Source organism: Sprattus sprattus (assembly GCF_963457725.1).
Source record: "Sprattus sprattus genome assembly, chromosome: 5".
NCBI lineage: Eukaryota > Metazoa > Chordata > Actinopteri > Clupeiformes > Clupeidae > Sprattus > Sprattus sprattus.
In genome coordinates this window covers 34,249,802-34,268,067 of record NC_137924.1, presented here as the reverse complement: position 1 = coordinate 34,268,067, position 18,266 = coordinate 34,249,802, and the positions used below count along the sequence as shown (strand labels likewise).

General features: G+C 40.6%; 1 protein-coding gene and 1 long non-coding RNA gene across 14 annotated transcripts in view; one reads left to right on the top strand and one right to left on the bottom strand.

The window, feature by feature from the left end:
• mycbp2 (MYC binding protein 2) overlaps positions 1–18,266 on the bottom strand; it is a 116,070-nt gene that overhangs the window by 13,537 nt on the left and 84,267 nt on the right. For 12 of the 13 annotated variants that reach the window (XM_080838317.1, XM_080838318.1, XM_080838320.1 and 9 more), the window contains 10 exons: positions 9,128–9,284; positions 8,824–9,048; positions 7,784–7,849; positions 7,419–7,658; positions 5,580–5,669; positions 5,391–5,471; positions 4,557–4,823; positions 2,562–2,845; positions 2,288–2,387; positions 347–466 (listed from right to left, as the gene is read on the bottom strand). In XM_080838317.1, coding sequence (XP_080694443.1) covers positions 347–466; positions 2,288–2,387; positions 2,562–2,845; positions 4,557–4,823; positions 5,391–5,471; positions 5,580–5,669; positions 7,419–7,658; positions 7,784–7,849; positions 8,824–9,048; positions 9,128–9,284 — 1,630 coding nt within the window. The remainder of the gene's footprint in view (positions 1–346; positions 467–2,287; positions 2,388–2,561; positions 2,846–4,556; positions 4,824–5,390; positions 5,472–5,579; positions 5,670–7,418; positions 7,659–7,783; positions 7,850–8,823; positions 9,049–9,127; positions 9,285–18,266) is intronic. The other variant, XR_013968644.1, reaches the window with a different exon arrangement.
• Positions 12,763–13,592, top strand: LOC308366298. The gene is made up of 3 exons (XR_013968678.1): positions 12,763–12,849; positions 13,099–13,252; positions 13,386–13,592. It is a non-coding gene; the product is annotated as an uncharacterized lncRNA (long non-coding RNA).

The following is an 18,266-nucleotide window of genomic DNA, read 5'->3' as shown; positions in this document are numbered from 1 at the left end:
AAGTAAAGGAAAAGAACTTCAAGCTTCAGACTTTCTGTTAGGGAAGCTGTTATCTATCTGCAGAGCAAATGTCAGGCTCATACAAAAACATTAACGTGAATTAATTGATGCTAATACCTAGCACGGTGTCTATAGGATTTCCCATATACGTTTGCATTAAGCTAACGTATTTCTACCACAGTAAAACATGCAATACTATGTGATTGTTTTTAGAAAACGAATGTTACGTGATGAGATTACTAAAATGTAGTCTGCATGTCTGCTCAGTTTAACAGTGCTACCCAATGTTGCACCCGGGCCCAGAATAGCGCCGGACCGGGCCTGGTTGAGGTTGTACAGTGCATACCCGTGTTGTGGCTATGCAGCGTACTGGGAGGCGATGGTCCTCCTCCATCTTGGTGAGCGCAATGATAGCCTCAGCGATGGCATTCTTTGTCACTCTGGACCAGGCTTCTGAGAGGTGCCCCTGAGGAGAGCAAATACAAACGTATTACTATATAGAAAAGAACAGTGGTGAGCACCAGCATATTAATCAAAGCTTAGAAGAGTTTCCCTGCCAGTCATGAAGAAAATGATTGTATTTGGGTAAGGGGACGGGGGGAACCACAGCATTCATATAACATTTTATCTTACGAACCAATTTAATTAAGTTCCTGACAAAATCCTTAATCCTGTTCACCATGCTGCTGAAACCAACTAGGGAGAAGCGAGAGCTCCGATGCTAAGAGACTCTTTTGCTATGGCCGAGGTCAAGTGTCATGCATGCGCATGCTTTCGATATTCATAGTGATTAGTTGATGAGTTACAGGTCTGCGCTGGTGAGTAGGCATGCGTTACATGCAAAAGAGCGATACATAAAATATTACAGTTGCAATCGGAAATATTCAAACCCTTCACCACGAAAGTTATAGTGATGTGAATGGAGGTTAATGAACATATGACAAAAGCCTATATAAACAACTAAACATACGTTTTGATAAATATTTATGTATTGATAAATAGGTGAACATAAATTGACCTAACTGAGTTTAAATGAAAAAAAAATTGTTACCAGCAAATACTACATCATACATTTTTCTGTGTTGCTTTTATGCACCACTTAACTAATAAAGACGTTTTTCCAAATCAAAATTGAACTCTTTGAAAAAACAATCCTTGGGGAGATGAATATATCCAATTGCAAATATAAATATGGTAAACAACTTATTTACGAGAGAATAGGCTGAGTATCTTTGCATAATTTTGATGACACATTTCTGTAGACGGGATGTAATATAATTTCACACAAAAAGAAGCGAGGCGCTAATTCTGCATCTGCATTCCAGACATTGCAATGTGGAATGACAGCAACTACAATTTCCGTTTTTCGTGAGTTAGGAGTTTCCTCAAATACTTCTTAATTCTCCAAGACTTAGGCCTGTCCACAGCGAAACGGGATTAGCCGAAACAGGCACGCCGTGTTGGGTCCCCGAATCCGGAACTTTTTGGATCCAGGTTCCAGAGTGGATACATTTTGAAAGCCCGCGGATCTGTGACCGTGTGTACAACCGATCCTCACATTTTCTGATACGATGTCATTGTTGTCATTGCCTTATGGAACGCCCCACGGCCCACCTCCTCAGCCTGAAACCTTAACCCCGCTGCGTCAGTTCATAACAGCAACAACCTAAATTGATGTTCTTAAGAAGGTGGTTAGGAAAGGAATGACATTACCAAGCCACACCTTAATCTACCACTGCATCATCTATTTGCATCAGATCATTGTTTTAAACCGGTTTTTAAAAGTGTCAGCAATAGCTTTAATGAGCAAATTTGTCATTCAAAGATTCTAGACAGAAGTTTCAAAACGGTAACTTAACACAAACAAGGGTTAGGGCGAAGTGCGTGATTCTAATTAGTCCTTTTTGAGTGCTCACTGGCTCACAATAGGTTCATGTTAGGTTGTGGTAACAGTGATTTCAGGTGGTGGAGAAGTCGTTCAGTAATCAGAAGATTGCTAGTTGGATCCCGACTTCTGTTTTCTGTCACTTTATGAGCATGCTCCATGCCGTCTTCTCATTTCTTGACACGGCGCTGTGTTTATGCGATGAAAAAACTACCGTTTCCGAAAAAGACTGGATTGGTTGAAACTGTATTTGTGTTGACAGGGCCTTAGTTTAAGCGCTCAGAGGTTTTGTAAATTACTCTTTGGTGAAAAAAATAGGAGTGCCAAAGTTAGGACTGACCCATTATTATTTCTACGAAATTGGCAATTCACTTCATAAGAAGATGATAGCATGTTACTCACAGCAGCCATGTCTTTGACCAACTTAATGATAATCTCAGCAATCTGTGGAGGAGTGGAGCCCTTCATCCACCAGTGACTCTCCCCTTTCCGATATGTATAGCTTTACAAAGAGAGCGAAAGAAGAGATGCAGAATTGTCTGGTTGTTATTTTCATTACACATGGTTTCAAATGTCCATGGCAAATATGTAATATTTAAGCATATGGTACATAACAGTATTCATTAGTCAGACACTTAGTATAATCATGCATTGGCAGAGTGTTGAATGCTGGAACCTGGAGTTGAAGATCATGGGTAGAGTAACCGTGGTGATGCCCTTTCCTGCAGTGGTGCCAGCTGTACCCACAACAGTGCTGCCCTTGGCTTTGAGCTGTACAGTCAGTGATTTGGCAATGCAGCCAAGAAACATGTCCAGGATTCCAAACTTGTTCCAGTCACCCTTCTCTGTGGAGTGAATGATGTCACTAATGTCGGCTGGTGGCAAGGCCTTGACACCAATAATGCTAGCCAGACGAACAGGGGTTACTTCTGGGAGAACACGCCTCAGTAGGGAAGTCACCTTGAAAAGCAGAGGAAAAACATGTCCATCAACAAAAGTATGCAGGGAACAGTGAAATAACTTAAAAGAAGAATCAAAGCTGTGGACTAAGTGTGATTTTACAGACCCAGATCAGGGTACGTTTTGCAGCTTGGATGTTAGCCCTACCTAAAAGCATGCAAAAACCTCGAAAACAACACCAACAGACCAGTTGGCACTAATTAAAGCTTACTAACATGCTAATTGGCTTAAAACTATTTCACTAGGGCACTACTCGTATCTGGTGTCTTTTGGGTAGTTAGTTGTCAATGTCACACTGTGACTGCTTTTTTAGATTTTCATTGAATGATTTCAATGTTTTCATTGTTTTGTTTCATGATACAATTTCTCTGTGACCCATGCCAAATGGCTGCTTTACTGTGATAACTGGCTATCATTTCATGCCATTTAAATCATTTAAAGTTATAAAAAAGTTTCCTTGGCTAGTTTTCTAGCATAGCATATGGGCAACCATAGCAACCAGAAAACATGTTAGGTGTTAGCCTGAAGCAGATTATAACTCTCAAAATCAGCTCACCAATAAAAAGCAGCATTGAACACAATCACTTGGATTCACATAGACATTAAACAATCCTGAGAAAAGTAACGGGAGACCAATGGAGTAAGGGCTTACTCTGATACCAATGTAGTGAATGAAGGGGAAGAAGGTCCCCCTCCCCCTGCCCTTCTTCAACACGTTAATTCAATGGTCGCCGTAATCACTGCAAGTTTGTCAGAGGATTATCGTGTCTGGTACTAGGTACTCATGCGAGGACTTTTAGCTTAGTTCCAACACAACACCTTTACACTAAATAAATGCTCAGTAAATGGTATTCACTATGAGTGGGAATGAGGTATGTGTATGTATGTGTGTGTGTGTATGTGTATGTGGGGAGGGGGAGTTTTTCCTTGAATCCATTACTACTTCATACAATATTTAAATGGCTAGTAGTGCTCGCACCACAACTACACGTCATTTAGTGCTTGACAACTTGACTTAATGTTGCAAAAACTGCTGTTAATACACGGGTGTGGTCAAAAAACAGGTTTGTATATATGTGTGTTATAGCCTCAGTGGCAACTGCAGGTCCAAGCCTGAAACTGAATTGAGATTGAATAGAAACTTTGAGGACTGTTGGTGTTTGAGACTGTAAGCCACAGAGGAAACAGCTGGGCCAAGCCTTTGAGAACTGAGCTTTATGGATTTGGAAATTGAGATTCAAAGACTGAGACAAGATGCACCATGACACTATTGGGGCTTTAACCTGAACCTTCAGATTGCAAGACAACACCTTGCCACTGAGCCACCAGGAAAGACAACCTCACTTAAATGTGTGCAGGAAAAAGTAAAAGAAAATGAAAGTGTGAAATGAAAGGCCAGGAAGTTCTTGAAACACAGGATACATTATGATTTGCACTATTTGATCCATATTACCAATATGGCACTGAAAGCTGGTGAACTCTGAAGTCCCTGATCATTCCATTGTTTGGGCTCAAAGGGAATAAGGGGCACATTGCAAACCCTTGAAAAAATCATACACGATTTGTAATCTCAGAGTTTAGGTCGGGATTGGAACACCATGCATCCTAGATTTCATAGGCCAATTTCACTCACTCAATCTGCATTTGGCCAAAAGACAAAGTTTCAGTTCATATTTGACAGTATGTTTCTGTCTAGGCAGTGCATCCATACCTGTCTCTGCACGCGAGGTGAAGCAGTGTGCAACAATGAGAAGAGATCCTGTAATAGGGTGAGCTGCTGGGCCAGGTACTGTCGGCCTACATTTGACCCGCTCAGCGCTAGCACCATGGACAGCAGCTCAAAGCAGTAGGCATCTGATGATGCATCATCATCACTGGGCTGTGAGTTGGCATTCTCTTTGCTTGAGATGGCATGCTCCCACTCCTCTCGCACACGTGTAGCTTCCATGCGAATGGCCTGAACGATGTGGGCACAGACCTGAGGATATCAAAATGACAATATATATTAATATCTAAGTTAACCCTGTACAAGTCTGACACATCAATGTTGCCCAGGAAATTGATGCCAGGGCCAAATACAGTGAAAATGGGGTTTATGCTAATGAAACTCTTTGCAAATGAATCAAGAAACAATAAATGTCACCACAAACAAGTTGCAAAACACAAAATTTGATCACTGTAAAAACTTTTGCCAAGACAGTTAGTCATGACTGCGTGGTTGATTTCGGGGTGTCTTGGCAGGGACAAGTGTCAAAATGTAGAAGTTGAGATCCTCCATTCCCATGTGTTTCCGTATCGGATGATGCTGAACTGTACTTGAAATACTTTAACTTCTCCTTTTTTAACTGTACTGGCCCATTAAACTGAACGAATGTCTTGTAAAAATTACATTATTAAAGAGTTGTTCACTGCACTTCTAAACTAAGGTATTACATTACATACTTTGAAAAGGTGTATCACAAAAGATATAAGATAATTATGTAATCTCATATTATCACAATAATGGTATAGCATAACCCTTTTGCCCAGGCCCAAATTCACATACCTGTTTCTGAAGGTTGGTCAGCTTACTCCTACTGAAAATAATCCCCACCATGTGCTCCTTCAAGTCTGCATCTGATGGAGCCTAAAAACCAGAAGACACTTTGAAGATTTGAATCTATGTTATAACAAGTAACAATAAGAAATGATTCCATACATTGATTCCACATAAGAGGATCCAGTTAAAGCTGACCTTCTCCTCTCCCTCTGGGGATGAAAGCAGGTTCTTCTCCTCCTGTTCTGGGGTGGGTTCAGAATCTCCACATATAAGCTTTCCAAACACCTAAAGAACATTACATAATCAACATTAGCGGTATTACTCAAGGAAGTTATAATTCATAAATCCATGTTGTAATAATCTGTATACTAGCATTATTGCTATGGTGAATTGATACAGATCATATTATGATGCGTATCTTCACATTTCTCAGTTTTTTTTTTATGCAAATATTTCCTTATGAAATGAAAAGGCTGGATAGAAGTCCAATAAATGTCTAAAATCCTTTAAAAGGTAATACACTGGCTGGAGGTGGATGCATTTCTTAATCTAAGTGATGTTTATATATACAAAGACATAAGGAGGAGTGCACCATAATGCAGAATGCTTCAGACTTAAGCTAAGATGATTTAAGCTGTTGAAAGTGACATTTTTCAAACAATCATGGTCAAGATGCTGGATTCTGAAGAAATTCAAATTCAATTGAAATGGTTATGTGAATTATGTGTTATAACACAGTGCCACCCATGTGTCACCTACATAAACACCACTCATACATTGAGCATACTTCATGGTATAGCAAAGGGAGAGAGCAGTCATCCCACCAGATCTTCAACCCACTTTTGTGTTATGGTCAGTGTGCAGGTTTGTTACTCTGTAGACATGGGTTCGAGGCCGGGCGGGGCGACTACTCTCTCACTAAATATGCTGCCAGAATCAATCAATTATCTTGGGATGTTGTGAAAGTAGTCCGATTGGTGGTCGCTCCATCTCACAGCTAAATGGACTTCTACTAAGATTATGGTGCTGTTTATCACAGGGTACTTTAAGATGTCTATCAGAGTTCATGCCTTGGTGTTAATCTGATATCTGTTCCTTGAAAAGAGACACAGAGCTTGGGGTCACTAAACCAAGCGCTCCATTGTTGCCTTTATTTGTCCTTTCAAATTACTTTTTCGCCTCCAATACCATTTTTTGGTCTTTGTAGAGCAGTAGGCTCCTATGCCATTTTTGTTTAGCTAGTACACGTTTTTTTTATTTATCTGGATCTGGAAGTCCCATAAAGGGCGAACGTTTGGGCATCCCTGAGGAAAAACGTATTTATTTAAGTAAATATAACCCCCTGTGGCAAAAAGACATTTAAGACTGAATTTCTTTAAAGGATAATGCACTATTACTTTTTATTTCATGAACCTAAAAACAAAACAAAAATCATCATGGCTAAATAAAGAATGGATAAAGTTACAGATCTGTTGTTTCACCAAAGGTGTTTATGGAGGAAAGAGGCAGCATTTGATGAGTAGAACACAGCTGTGGAAGTATCTTTTTCTGAGTTGTGGTTGCCTAGCAGCCATTGGTACAGGAATCATCATATAATTAGATGGAATAACAGATTCCACTAAATATCGTGAAATTCCGGATGCAAATGTCATGAAATTGACATTCTGGGAATTCTGAATGCAAACGTAATTTTTATAAATTTTTAAGTTAATTAAATGGAAATGAAGGCCACATTAATACCGGAAGAAAAACTTGATGTTTACTGTCTGATCCAGGGTTCTATTTACTTCTTTTCACTTCAGAAGACATTTTTTTTTCTCCAAAGGGGTGTCAAAATCTCTGCACACAACTGTAGCGGTGTGTACTTCTAGAGTTATTTACAAGTACATAATCATTACATTATAACACTATAAGTAGCTGATAGAGTTCAATCTTCAATCATATCTTCTATAATTCATATAAAATAAAGGCAAATCATCTATTTGCTGAAAATCAACTTCATATAACATGGGAAGACAGGCAGGTCCAACCAACCTGTGAGGTGATGAGGCGGAATACGCGTAGGGTCTCAGCTTCACAGTTCTTTTGCTGAGCAATGCTGGCAGAAATCTGCCCAGCTATTTTGATGGTCTCGCCATCCTTCCAGCCGAGTACCTTGACCTGCCGCACACGAAGTGTGTTCTCAGGCCCCTTCAGCTCAATCCTGATCACATGGTGGTCCCCTCCTGGAAGCTCACTGCTCACCCAGCCTATGTGACGAGAGTCCAGGTCCATCTAGAACAAAACAACACAATATAAGAGAATAAAGGGTTAAGGTGACTAGAGCCAGTGGAATGATGCACATATACATCTACATGGTAGGAAAAAGTTAAGGGCTGCTTGATAAACTAAGTCCATACCTGCTTAATTCTGCAGAGGTCTTCAACAGTCTTCCCACACAAGAATGCCATAGATGTGACCTTGTTCTAAACATTTGGGGAAAAAAAACAAAAGACCATTCAAGGTAAATATATTCAAAAACAATTATTTAAATAATGACATTCACTAATTTCAAGTCAAATTATGTCTGTTGTGTTCCTTTGTCAATAATCACATTTGCTATAATGTTCAATCAAAACTCAGGAAGACTTGCCATTCAACTTATTTACCAAAAGGGGGAACATGATTTAATTGAGAACTTCAGCATGTTGCCAAACATGTTTAAAACACGGTAGCTGTATAATGCACTGAGTCAAGAAGGTTTGTTGTTTTCAGAGAGCAACATCTTCTGATACAGCTGTGCCAGGCTGGCAGGCAATACAACTATTTATTTTATTTGATTTTGACAATCCCACTAATTACAGTGGTGAAGCAACGTTAAAGTTTCCCAGAGAAGAGACATAGGAGAAGCCAAGTCTGCCTGTTGTTGTAGCTAAGTCTAAGAGTATTTCAAATGACAGCAAAATGGTTCAACTTCAGTCAGCCAGTGAAATCTTTGTGATTACTTTAAGAGTGATGAGATGAGCACTGGCACAGGAGGGTGAGTGTCGGCAAGGTAGTTTGCAAGCCATCAACAACCCTTTCTCCTCTGGTGATGACAGAGGTTTCCCATGATAGTCAAAGTGACTCAGAACGCCATCAAGGCTACAACTTCTCCTTGTCGTGTTCCTATCAGGGAGACCCACTACCCTGTTGCCAGGGGCAATATTGTAGTGACTTCACTAATTGACCAAGATGTGCCAACAGAAACCTCTGGGGGAAAAATAGCTGAACTTAAACATAACAAAAACATTTTACTCCTCAGCAAACACAAAACATCCCAAGGCTACAATATAGTTGTATAGCCAACACAGCACATTGATCACTTGAAAAAAAAACAACACATAACTTATTTCTAAGCAGGAAATCCACAGTGGCAGTATCAACCTTAAATATCAAATGTAGAGGTGCATTTTCTTACCCCTATGTCTCGAGAATTGTCTATGTGAACACAGGCATATGCTGCATTGATGCCCTTGACACAGTTTATGGTGATGCTCTTGGTCTTGTTCTTATCCTCATCTCCTGACTCCCAGAAAGTCTCTGTGGAACCATCTGTCAGGCTACCGATCATAGCAGGTCGTGAAGATGTCTTCATGTCCACAACATTGGTCAGGTCCTTCAAACAGGTCACCACACAAATCTCCTGCATAAACAGACAGCAATGAATCAAAGCCTTTGAGTATGTCTGGCATCAAGAATATGTGTCACTAGGACCCTCCTACCTGACTAATGGCTTCATATCCTGACTGTACGCTGATGTTGAAGCTCTCTTCACTGTCTCCATCATCAGATTTGGACAAGATATTGTTAATGTGGTGGAAGACGTTGCTTTGGTGCAGGAACTGATGATCAGATTGCTTAAACTTCAGGCTCCAGCACCTTCAAAGAGAGATTAGTGTTAGTATTCCTATTCCTCTGACATTATTTTCATTCACATATCCATGCTGGGCCACTTACTTTACTTAACCAGGCAAGTGAACCATATATTGATTTCAACAAATGAATCACTGACAAGACATTTGTTGACAGTTACTTCCTGCATTGGAAATCTTGGGTACATCTCAATAAAGTGGAAGACCATAACTGCAAAGTCTCGCTTTGTACATTAGTGAGATGCACAATTTGAATTATTGGGGGTAAAAAGAATATTTTCTTCTCAACAAAACCACAAAGGGTCATTCCACGGCAAACGGGACAATTTGGCTGATAAAAAATATAGGTTGTTCATACACTTTTTAATAGGTATAGTCCAAAATATTAGCTCTCTACTCCCAATAGTTTTGTCACAAAAAGATGTTTTGGGGGGAGGGGTTGCCTGCACTTTTTTAGCAGCGTTTCTAAAGAGCCATTTTCAAATTGCTATTACAGTATTTTCTGCACTATAGGGCGCACTGGATTATAAGGCGCACTGTCAATTAAGGCCGCGTTCACACTAGACTTCTTTTTTTAGAAAAAAGCGCCGCCTTCTGCACCTTTTTTACATGCAACTCTATGGGAAAAAGCAAAAAGGCGGACGCCTTTTCAGAAAGGCGCCGCCTTTTATAAACTTCTAAAAAAGCGCAACCTCCGACGCCTTTTTGAGTTCAATTTTCTCAACTTTTCAGAAAGGCGCCGGGTGACGTCAAGCGCCTTTTTGACAGCTGACCTATCAGGACGAGGAGAGTAGGTAGTCGCGTACCTTCCCTAGTAACCTTCTATCTTAGTTTAACCGACCAAACGCCGTAGACCATCGTATTTGAACCTAGAAGTTTTTAGTTTAACTTTTTTTTGCTTAGATTTTTAGAAAGTTACCGAGAAATAGACACTGTACAATTTACAAACCACATTATTGTAACTGAAAAATACGTCTAAGAGGATTTGCGAGGTGTCTGAGCTACCTAACTAATGTTAGCATGCTACTAGCCATTAGCGATTAACTGTGTTTTTGCAAAGCATCTGCCCCAACTTTCTTTTCCCGACGTTGACATGTATCTTGTACATAATCCATTCCCATAAACCGGACATTTCAAGCGTACAGAAACTCTTCTGAGCAGGCAAGAGTGCCAATATTGGCTAACGAGTTGTAGCCAAATTCCTGGGTGAAGGGCTAAATAGCTTGCTAGCTTTGATAATACACAGCCATTACTACGACTGTATCAACGTGCTGCGTTTCACTTAACAGGTCAGTCATTCCCTAAATCTTTAGCAATTGTATATTTAGGTTGTCACATTCAACAGCGCAACATATCCCCTAGCGTTTTGAACTTTCTGTGAGTTGTGACCGTATGTTATGACCGTAATGTGTTTGCATCAGACACAAATATGGCGGTGCTTAAAAGACAGTGACGTCACATAATATCCATGAATTCTGAAGCGCTCAAAAGGCGCTGAAGGCGAGTAGGGTCCGACTGCGTCCTGCAAGACGGGGGCGTGTATTTTGAGGAGGCGTGTATTGTAAGGAGGGCGTGTATTTAGTCGGCCCTGATTGGTCTGATTCACGACGGCGTCTGGCGTCACACATAGCCTCGTGCAGAGCCATAATCTATTTGACATTTGCGGATCTCTTCTCTTGTCGAAACTAGTCCGGAGATTTAACGAACTGGTCAACAGCAGTTAGACAGCATAATGATGATTGCCTCGATTGATTTGGTAAGTGGACTGCATTGTCAGTCAGAGATCGTATACTGTCATTGTTCTTGGTGTAGTTCTACTTTACATTTTCATGTAGGCTACACTCACAGCGTAATAATGTGTCGTCAATCCAACCACAAATTGGCTGCGTTTTTGGGATGTCTCTGCTAACTTTTCCTTTATGTTGATATTGCTTAAGCTTAACAGTTGTTGCTTTTCATGTTACCTATTTAATTGTTAAGTACCGCGTTTGATGCCGTGTTTGTTTTGTCGCAATATACTCTCACTGGTTTGTATTGATTTGATTATCATCATTTCGCCGTGTTACCGATTTGAAGTTGTCATCCCAAGACTGTGGTTAGCCGCTAACTAGTAGGAGCGGGAAAGGATCTGCACACTGCTTGCAAAGGACTTGATTAGATCAAAGATGCCTGAGGAAGATCTGTCTGTTTGTGTGAGCCATGTTACAGCATCTATGTCACACCTGCGCTTACATTGTATACACTTGCATATATCTATAGGGTTGGTTTAGTTAATTACACATTGGATGCCTAAGAGCTGACTTAAACTGTAAATCTGGTTGAATTGTTTGTGCAGCAGAAATTACTTTTTGTCTTTTCAGATCCATCCAACTGTTTGCAAACATGGATCTCTGATGCAGCCAGTGCGGTTGGGAGATTCTTACGGGTGCCAAGTTTGTAGAAAAGTTGGCGATTACCCAGCCATGGTTGCACATGTTCAAACACATGACAGAGCAGCCATATCTCACAATGGTAATTGAAAGTTAAATGCATGTCACTAATGTTTTATATTCTATGTTCTTTATACTTTTATCAAACTCATAACATATCAATTAGCTTGTGATGTAGTGAACAAGGAATACTAACAGTTAATATTTTCTAATTTACTTTTCTGTTCCTTTTTGGAAGGCTACAAAATCTATAGGTGCCAACACAACTGTGCCAACACAAAATCTCCACACTACCACAGTGTGTGCTCAACCATTACTGGCAGCAAAACTTCATGCATAAAGCACCTGCAGACCTGCCCTGGCATGAGGACACCACCTCCATCTCAAGGCCTCAGCACGCCGAGCCCAATGCCAGCCACGCACCTGCCACCTCCATCTCAAGGCCTCAGCACGCCGAGCCCAATGCCAGCCACGCACCCGCCACCTCCATCGCAAGGCCTATTGCTGTAATATTACTTTATATACACATCTTTTGCTGCTATTGCAGATATTACAGCTGTAACTCATCTGGGAAGGCTCTCCGACAAAGTGTAGGACGTGTGTAGGACGTGTGTAGGACGTGTGTAGGACGTGTGTAGGCATGATATGACCCAAACAACAAGTGCCTCTGGGATGCAACTGGAGGATTTGTTTACACCAAACTTAAAACAAAAATAATATTTATGTTTTTATTAAATTGTTTTGGCAACATCCTCAACACCATTTTGGTCTACACAAGTAGCTTATATGATTACAGAGCAACACAATAACAAATCTTTAGAGCGTTTTCTGAGAACAACAAGGGAAAATGAATGGACAATATTTAAAAAACAACTCGCAGCCCTTTCAAATTAATAGTGAACGATCAATAATGAATCCATGGACATGTGTGTAGGACGTGTGTGTTGTACATGTCTGTATCAGTATGTTAATGTTTTACGCTGTGTGTGTTGAGTGAATGTGTCTGAGCGAGTGTAAATTTGTGTACCAGCATATTCATTTACTGCACTGTGTGTGTGTGTGTGTGTGTGTGTGTGTGTGTGATAGGCACCTACACCTTTCAAAAAACGCTGGCCTGACGACCAGGAGGTTGGAATTTTGGAGGTATGTCACAATAACTGCCATAGACTGTACCATATTTGAAAGCTTTTTGGATATGCTGTTCTTTACAAACATGGCAGAACATGACTGAAAGGCCCTGATCATACATACACTGCTAAGCACCTGTTTCACTGCTTTCAGTGCCTATGATATTGAATTCCAAAACCCTAGTGCAGAACTTTGCAAAGCCTGTTTGCATTCCCCCACCAGCTCTTCACCCTTTGACAAACTGCCACCTGTTTGTTTCCACAGTTGCCGGAGGAAGTGATGAGAGAGATTTTTCTCATGGTGGTATTGGAAGATGGTTATTCCGCCATCCTGCGGCTGGCTATGACCTGCCAAAAGATGAACGCCGTTGTCTGCCAGCCACAGTTGTATGAGGAGGCCCATTACAACTGGCTAGACAGTAAGTTATTAAATAATACTGCATTTACAGAGCTGTTGCATCAGATGTTGACATGCCATAAAAATGCCCAAAAAGTGTGGCTGTAGAGAAATGTGTGTAGGCATCTAAACTGACACTGCTCATCGGATTTTAGGTGTGGTGAAATGGAGCAGATTGGCTCCAAGCCACCGGGAGAGGTACCGAACGGCATTGGCCATTTCTGAGTGCCGCAATCTGCAATGCCGCCAACTGTACAAAGACAGCGGGCCTGGCTACAGGGGGAACGGCCAGCGGGGAGTCCTCCAGGGCTTTTATGCAACTGACTACTTTCCCGGCTATTGTAGTTGGGATTGCCACCTGAATGATGGGGGGGGGAGTGGGATATAAATGAGTAAAAAGGGTCTCTCTCTCTCTCTCTCTCTCTCTCTCTCTCTGGGCCCACGAAATATTGTAGAAGGGGCCCCTGCGAGATGTTTGGCTGCGCCACCCCCCCCCCACACACACACACACATCTGCTCTGCCTCTGGGTCTCAATTCTGGGGGCCCTCTTCTCCGTCCCCTTTATTTTGTACTTTTTTTTGTGCTAACTTATACCTGTCAATGCCTCTTGTGTTTCCCATTTTTAATAATAATTTTATCCCTTAATGTTATTGCACATATTTTGTATTTACTTTTTTATTTACTTTAAATGCTTTGTGTAATGACCTTCCCTTTCTGTATAATAAAAAAATGTAGCCTACCCTTATGGCCTGAGTCATGTTTCCCTTACTAAGAATTCCCTATCGTATGCATAAGTATTGTCTGTAAACAATACAAGTGGAATAGGGGCGAAAATGTACAATTCTAAGGCTTGTATCCTTTAAGTAATTTACCTTGTACCTCTCTAAAGCCAAGTATATGCATTTGACATCACAGTTATCAGTAAATGCAAATTCGGTTTCTCTTCATTACTCTTTGGTCAGCCTGACATTTTCAGAATAAATTCCAATCAATATTTTTGTGAATATTAAGAGCCAGAATTTAAATGACACTGCCCATGAGCAAAATGTTACACTAACTTTTTAACTCCACTGTAACAGTAAATTGACTCCCTCCCGTAGCCTACAAACACCAGGCAATATCTGGACTTACAGAAGTTAACTGAAATATTGAAACCCTATTTTGTGTACCTATGGTGTGGCAGGCTGTGTAGCTGTATGGCAAAGATCACTACGTTTTGTAGGTTTTGACAAAAACGCAACAGCTTCGTAACAGAATCGTTAACGATGTTGTTGCTCAACAAGACAACTGCTGGAGCTCCAATAAAGTTGCTTACAAATAAACTCCAACATCAGACTAAGGAAGGACGGGGGAAACTTCAGTGGAAATCCCATTGTCATTGTGACACCGTACTCAACAGTACAAGGACAAATATTTCGTTATTTTTTACCCGTCTCTGTGCTACGTTGGAAAACTACTCCCCGATTTCAGTAGGAAATCACAATCCTACGTATTACGTTATCACGCTGAGATTGGTCAGTCGTTGTATATAGGCGTGTATTTTACACGAGGGGCGCGTCTTTGTACACGGGGCGTGTCTTGGCAGGAGGACGCAGGACGCAGTCGGACCCTATTGCTGAAGGCTGCGCTTTTTTCTTAAAAAAGAAGTCTAGTGTGAACGCCGCTTAAGGCGCATAAAGCAAAAAACACATAGAAACACATAGTAGCTAGCTAGCCTCGCTGCTAATAAGTATAACGTTAGCATGCTGATATGCTCTCACAGTCACACTTCCCCCTCCTTTAGGCAGAGGTAGCCTACTGTTTGTCTCCAGTCTCTTGGCTCGTCTTTCACTGCCGTTTTATGTGAGGTCAGCCATTCTAAATAGGTTCTACACGTGAAATACGTTCCATATTTAATGGATAGAGAGCAACACTACCAGCATTACTCCATAGCAAATTACTATGCTGACAGGGCAGTGTCCTAGCGTAGCTGCTAGGTCAGTTATCTGACAGTGTCAAACATTGGCAATGCTGTTAAACAATCAAAATGCTAAGTTTAATAATGGTTTAACAATCGATGTGCTCATTTTAGTAGCTAATGGATTAAAAACATACACAGTCTGATAATTAACACCCTAATGATAGCTGTCTAGCTAGCTAGCGAATAGCTAACGTTAGCTAGTTTTAACCAGAGATAACTTGCCTAAGCCTAGCATAACATCAGTGGTGAAAGTAAGACGGTACTCACAATGACACAAATGTGAATAATGAGTATGCCTATGACCATGTAGGCTTAGTTTATTACTTTAGCAGAGGAAAATTCAAACCTAACAAGTTCCATTTGGGAAATCCAGAGGTAAACTGTCCCCCGCGCCCCTCGTCATTTCAAGCTAGCTGTAGAAGGCACTTCCAACACCGAGTCACCAGCAAATAGACCAACAGTGGTCGGAAGAAATGTTCTGTTCGAGGTTGCATATAAAATACTGGAGCCGTAATGCTCATACTAAGTCATACTAAAACATTTTGACAGAGCGCCGTGTACCACACAAAATCGCTTTGATGTCAGTAAGCACAACCAGAATTAATCCATAAGGCGCTCCGGATTATAAGGCGCACTGTCGTTTTTTGATCAAATTAAAGGCTTTTAAGAGCGTCTTATAGTACGGAAAATACGGTACTAGAAAAGTGTTTAAACTAGCTCCTTCGTACTTTCTAGCCTTAAAATCTGATACCATTACTTGTAGATTATGGACTTCCAAGAGTGCTACTTGGGTATATCATAGTATTCGGGGTGCTTGAATTTACGCGGAAATTGTACTCTACGCTTTGTTGCAGCATCTTTGAAGGCATGTGGAAAGCTTGATGTTTAAGCTGTAGACTTGATATTATACACAGACCTTCCTATGTATGCTTTGTATATTGTATTAAACATCTGTCCTTATGTGATGAATGGTCTGGAAGATATTAAAGCTTGAAAATGGATGAAACCCATTTTGTGCAATTGTTGGCATGCTATAGCAAAGAAATTACAGCATTACCAACATGAAACAATTTTTATATATTATTATATACAAAATTTGTGATGGCGTTCTGCCTCATTTTCTAAAAAATAATTTTGTGAAAATATGGGATTTTTGTACACGCCCAGCCCAGCATTCAATGGCCTATGGAAGCATATTCAAATGGCAACAAAAGGTACGTTTATGACACAGCTTAAACTGCGCTTGTGTATAAAATCTGTGTATAATATCAAGTCTCTAGCTTTAACATTGAGCTTTTCACAGGCCTTCAGAGATGCTTCAACAGAGCGTAGAGTAAAATTTCCGAGCAAATTCAAGCACCCTGATGATACGATCACCCAAGCCACACTCTTGGAAGTACATATTATTCAAGTAATGGTATCATATTTTAAGCCTAGAAAGTTTGAAGGAGCTAGCTTAAATACTTTTGTAGTTTACAGCAATTTGGAAATGGCTCTACAGAAAACGCTGCTTAAAGTACAGGCACCACATCACCCCATAACACATCATTTTGTGAAAAAGCTATTGGGAGAAGAGAGCTAATATTTGGGTTTTCATTCATTTTCAAGCTTTAATATCTACCAGACCATTCATCACATAAGGATAGTTTTTCATTACAATATGCAGAGCATACATAGGAAGATCTTTGTATAATATCAAATTTCTAGCATTAACATTGAGCTTTCCACAGGCCTTCAAAGATGCTGCAACAAAGCATAGAGTGCAAGTTTCGCGCAAATTCAAGCACCCTGAATACAGTGTTTCCCACACATTGACGAGATTATGGCGCACCGCCATAGTCTATTTTCGGCCGCCATAGTCTCTGAGTGCACATGAAGTTTTTTTTTTTTTTTTTTTGCTCAGACGAAGTTCGTGTCGCTCTCATTGGGATTGCATCCCCCCAAACGGCACCCCCCCTGAAAGGTCAAGTTAACTTTGCTCAATTTAATTTTCTATAAAGCGCCAGATCACAACGGAAGTCAGTTAAGGATACCTTTCCTATAGAACAGGTCTATACTCTATAGCTTGTTATTTTATTAAACACAATAAATAGCTTTGTGTTATTTATCTTATTTGCACAACGGCATGTCATTTTTGTCACTAGATGATCGCGCGTTTACAATTGTCCTCTGCTCTCTGTATGTGCAAGGCGGACTTCTGCCCCGATGCGCACACGTTACTTTCTGTTTGAAGATAAGATAGCAGTTAGTAGTTGCCGGCCATCTAAACCATCTAAAATGCATATTTTGCTCGCAATATATTTGGAAATACAGACAAAAAGCTGTCCGATTTGAATGGGGGTATTTATTCATGTATATTTTGTCATCACTCGATCTTGAGAGATGTCTTCAAGTAACGTTAATGTTCCAAAGTGAAACATTCTAATGTGTGCACCCAGTCTCAGAGAGTTACTAGCCAGACTAGCGGTAGCTACTGAAAGAATGCCATGGATCCAGCAAAGCGTAGAGCTAAACGAATGTATGAATATGAACACCGGGCGTTCTTGCCTGAATGGGAGGAATTATTTGCGGAGCGAAATGGAAAACCCCTTTGCTTAATATGCAGACGTCACGGTCGCATTTTAAAGCCTTGAACTTGGATGCTAACATAGCCCAGGAGTTCCTAAAAGCAGAGCTGGGCAAGCACAAGGTACATTCTTTGATACATCAGTCAGAGAAACAGACTCGGCTAAGTACTCTGAAACGGTCACGTTGGCATCGTATCAGGTGTCATGGAATATTGCTCGATCAAAAAAGTAATATAGTGAGGGAGAGTTTGAAAATTGAACAGAGGATATCTGACATTAACTATAATGAGCACCTTTAGACCGTTATAGTCTTCAATATGTTTATTTTTGTGCCATATTTTAAATCTACATTTGTTAATTTCTCTTCCTAAAACAAAGGGAGGCAACTGCTGATACCAAGCTCTTCTCCAGGCACAGTCTGTTTCTCTGCTTTGTTTTGATCAGTCATTGCAGAGAAGGAGGCCTCACATTAATATGTGGAGGCAAAGTGTAGTAGCTGTTCCTAAGC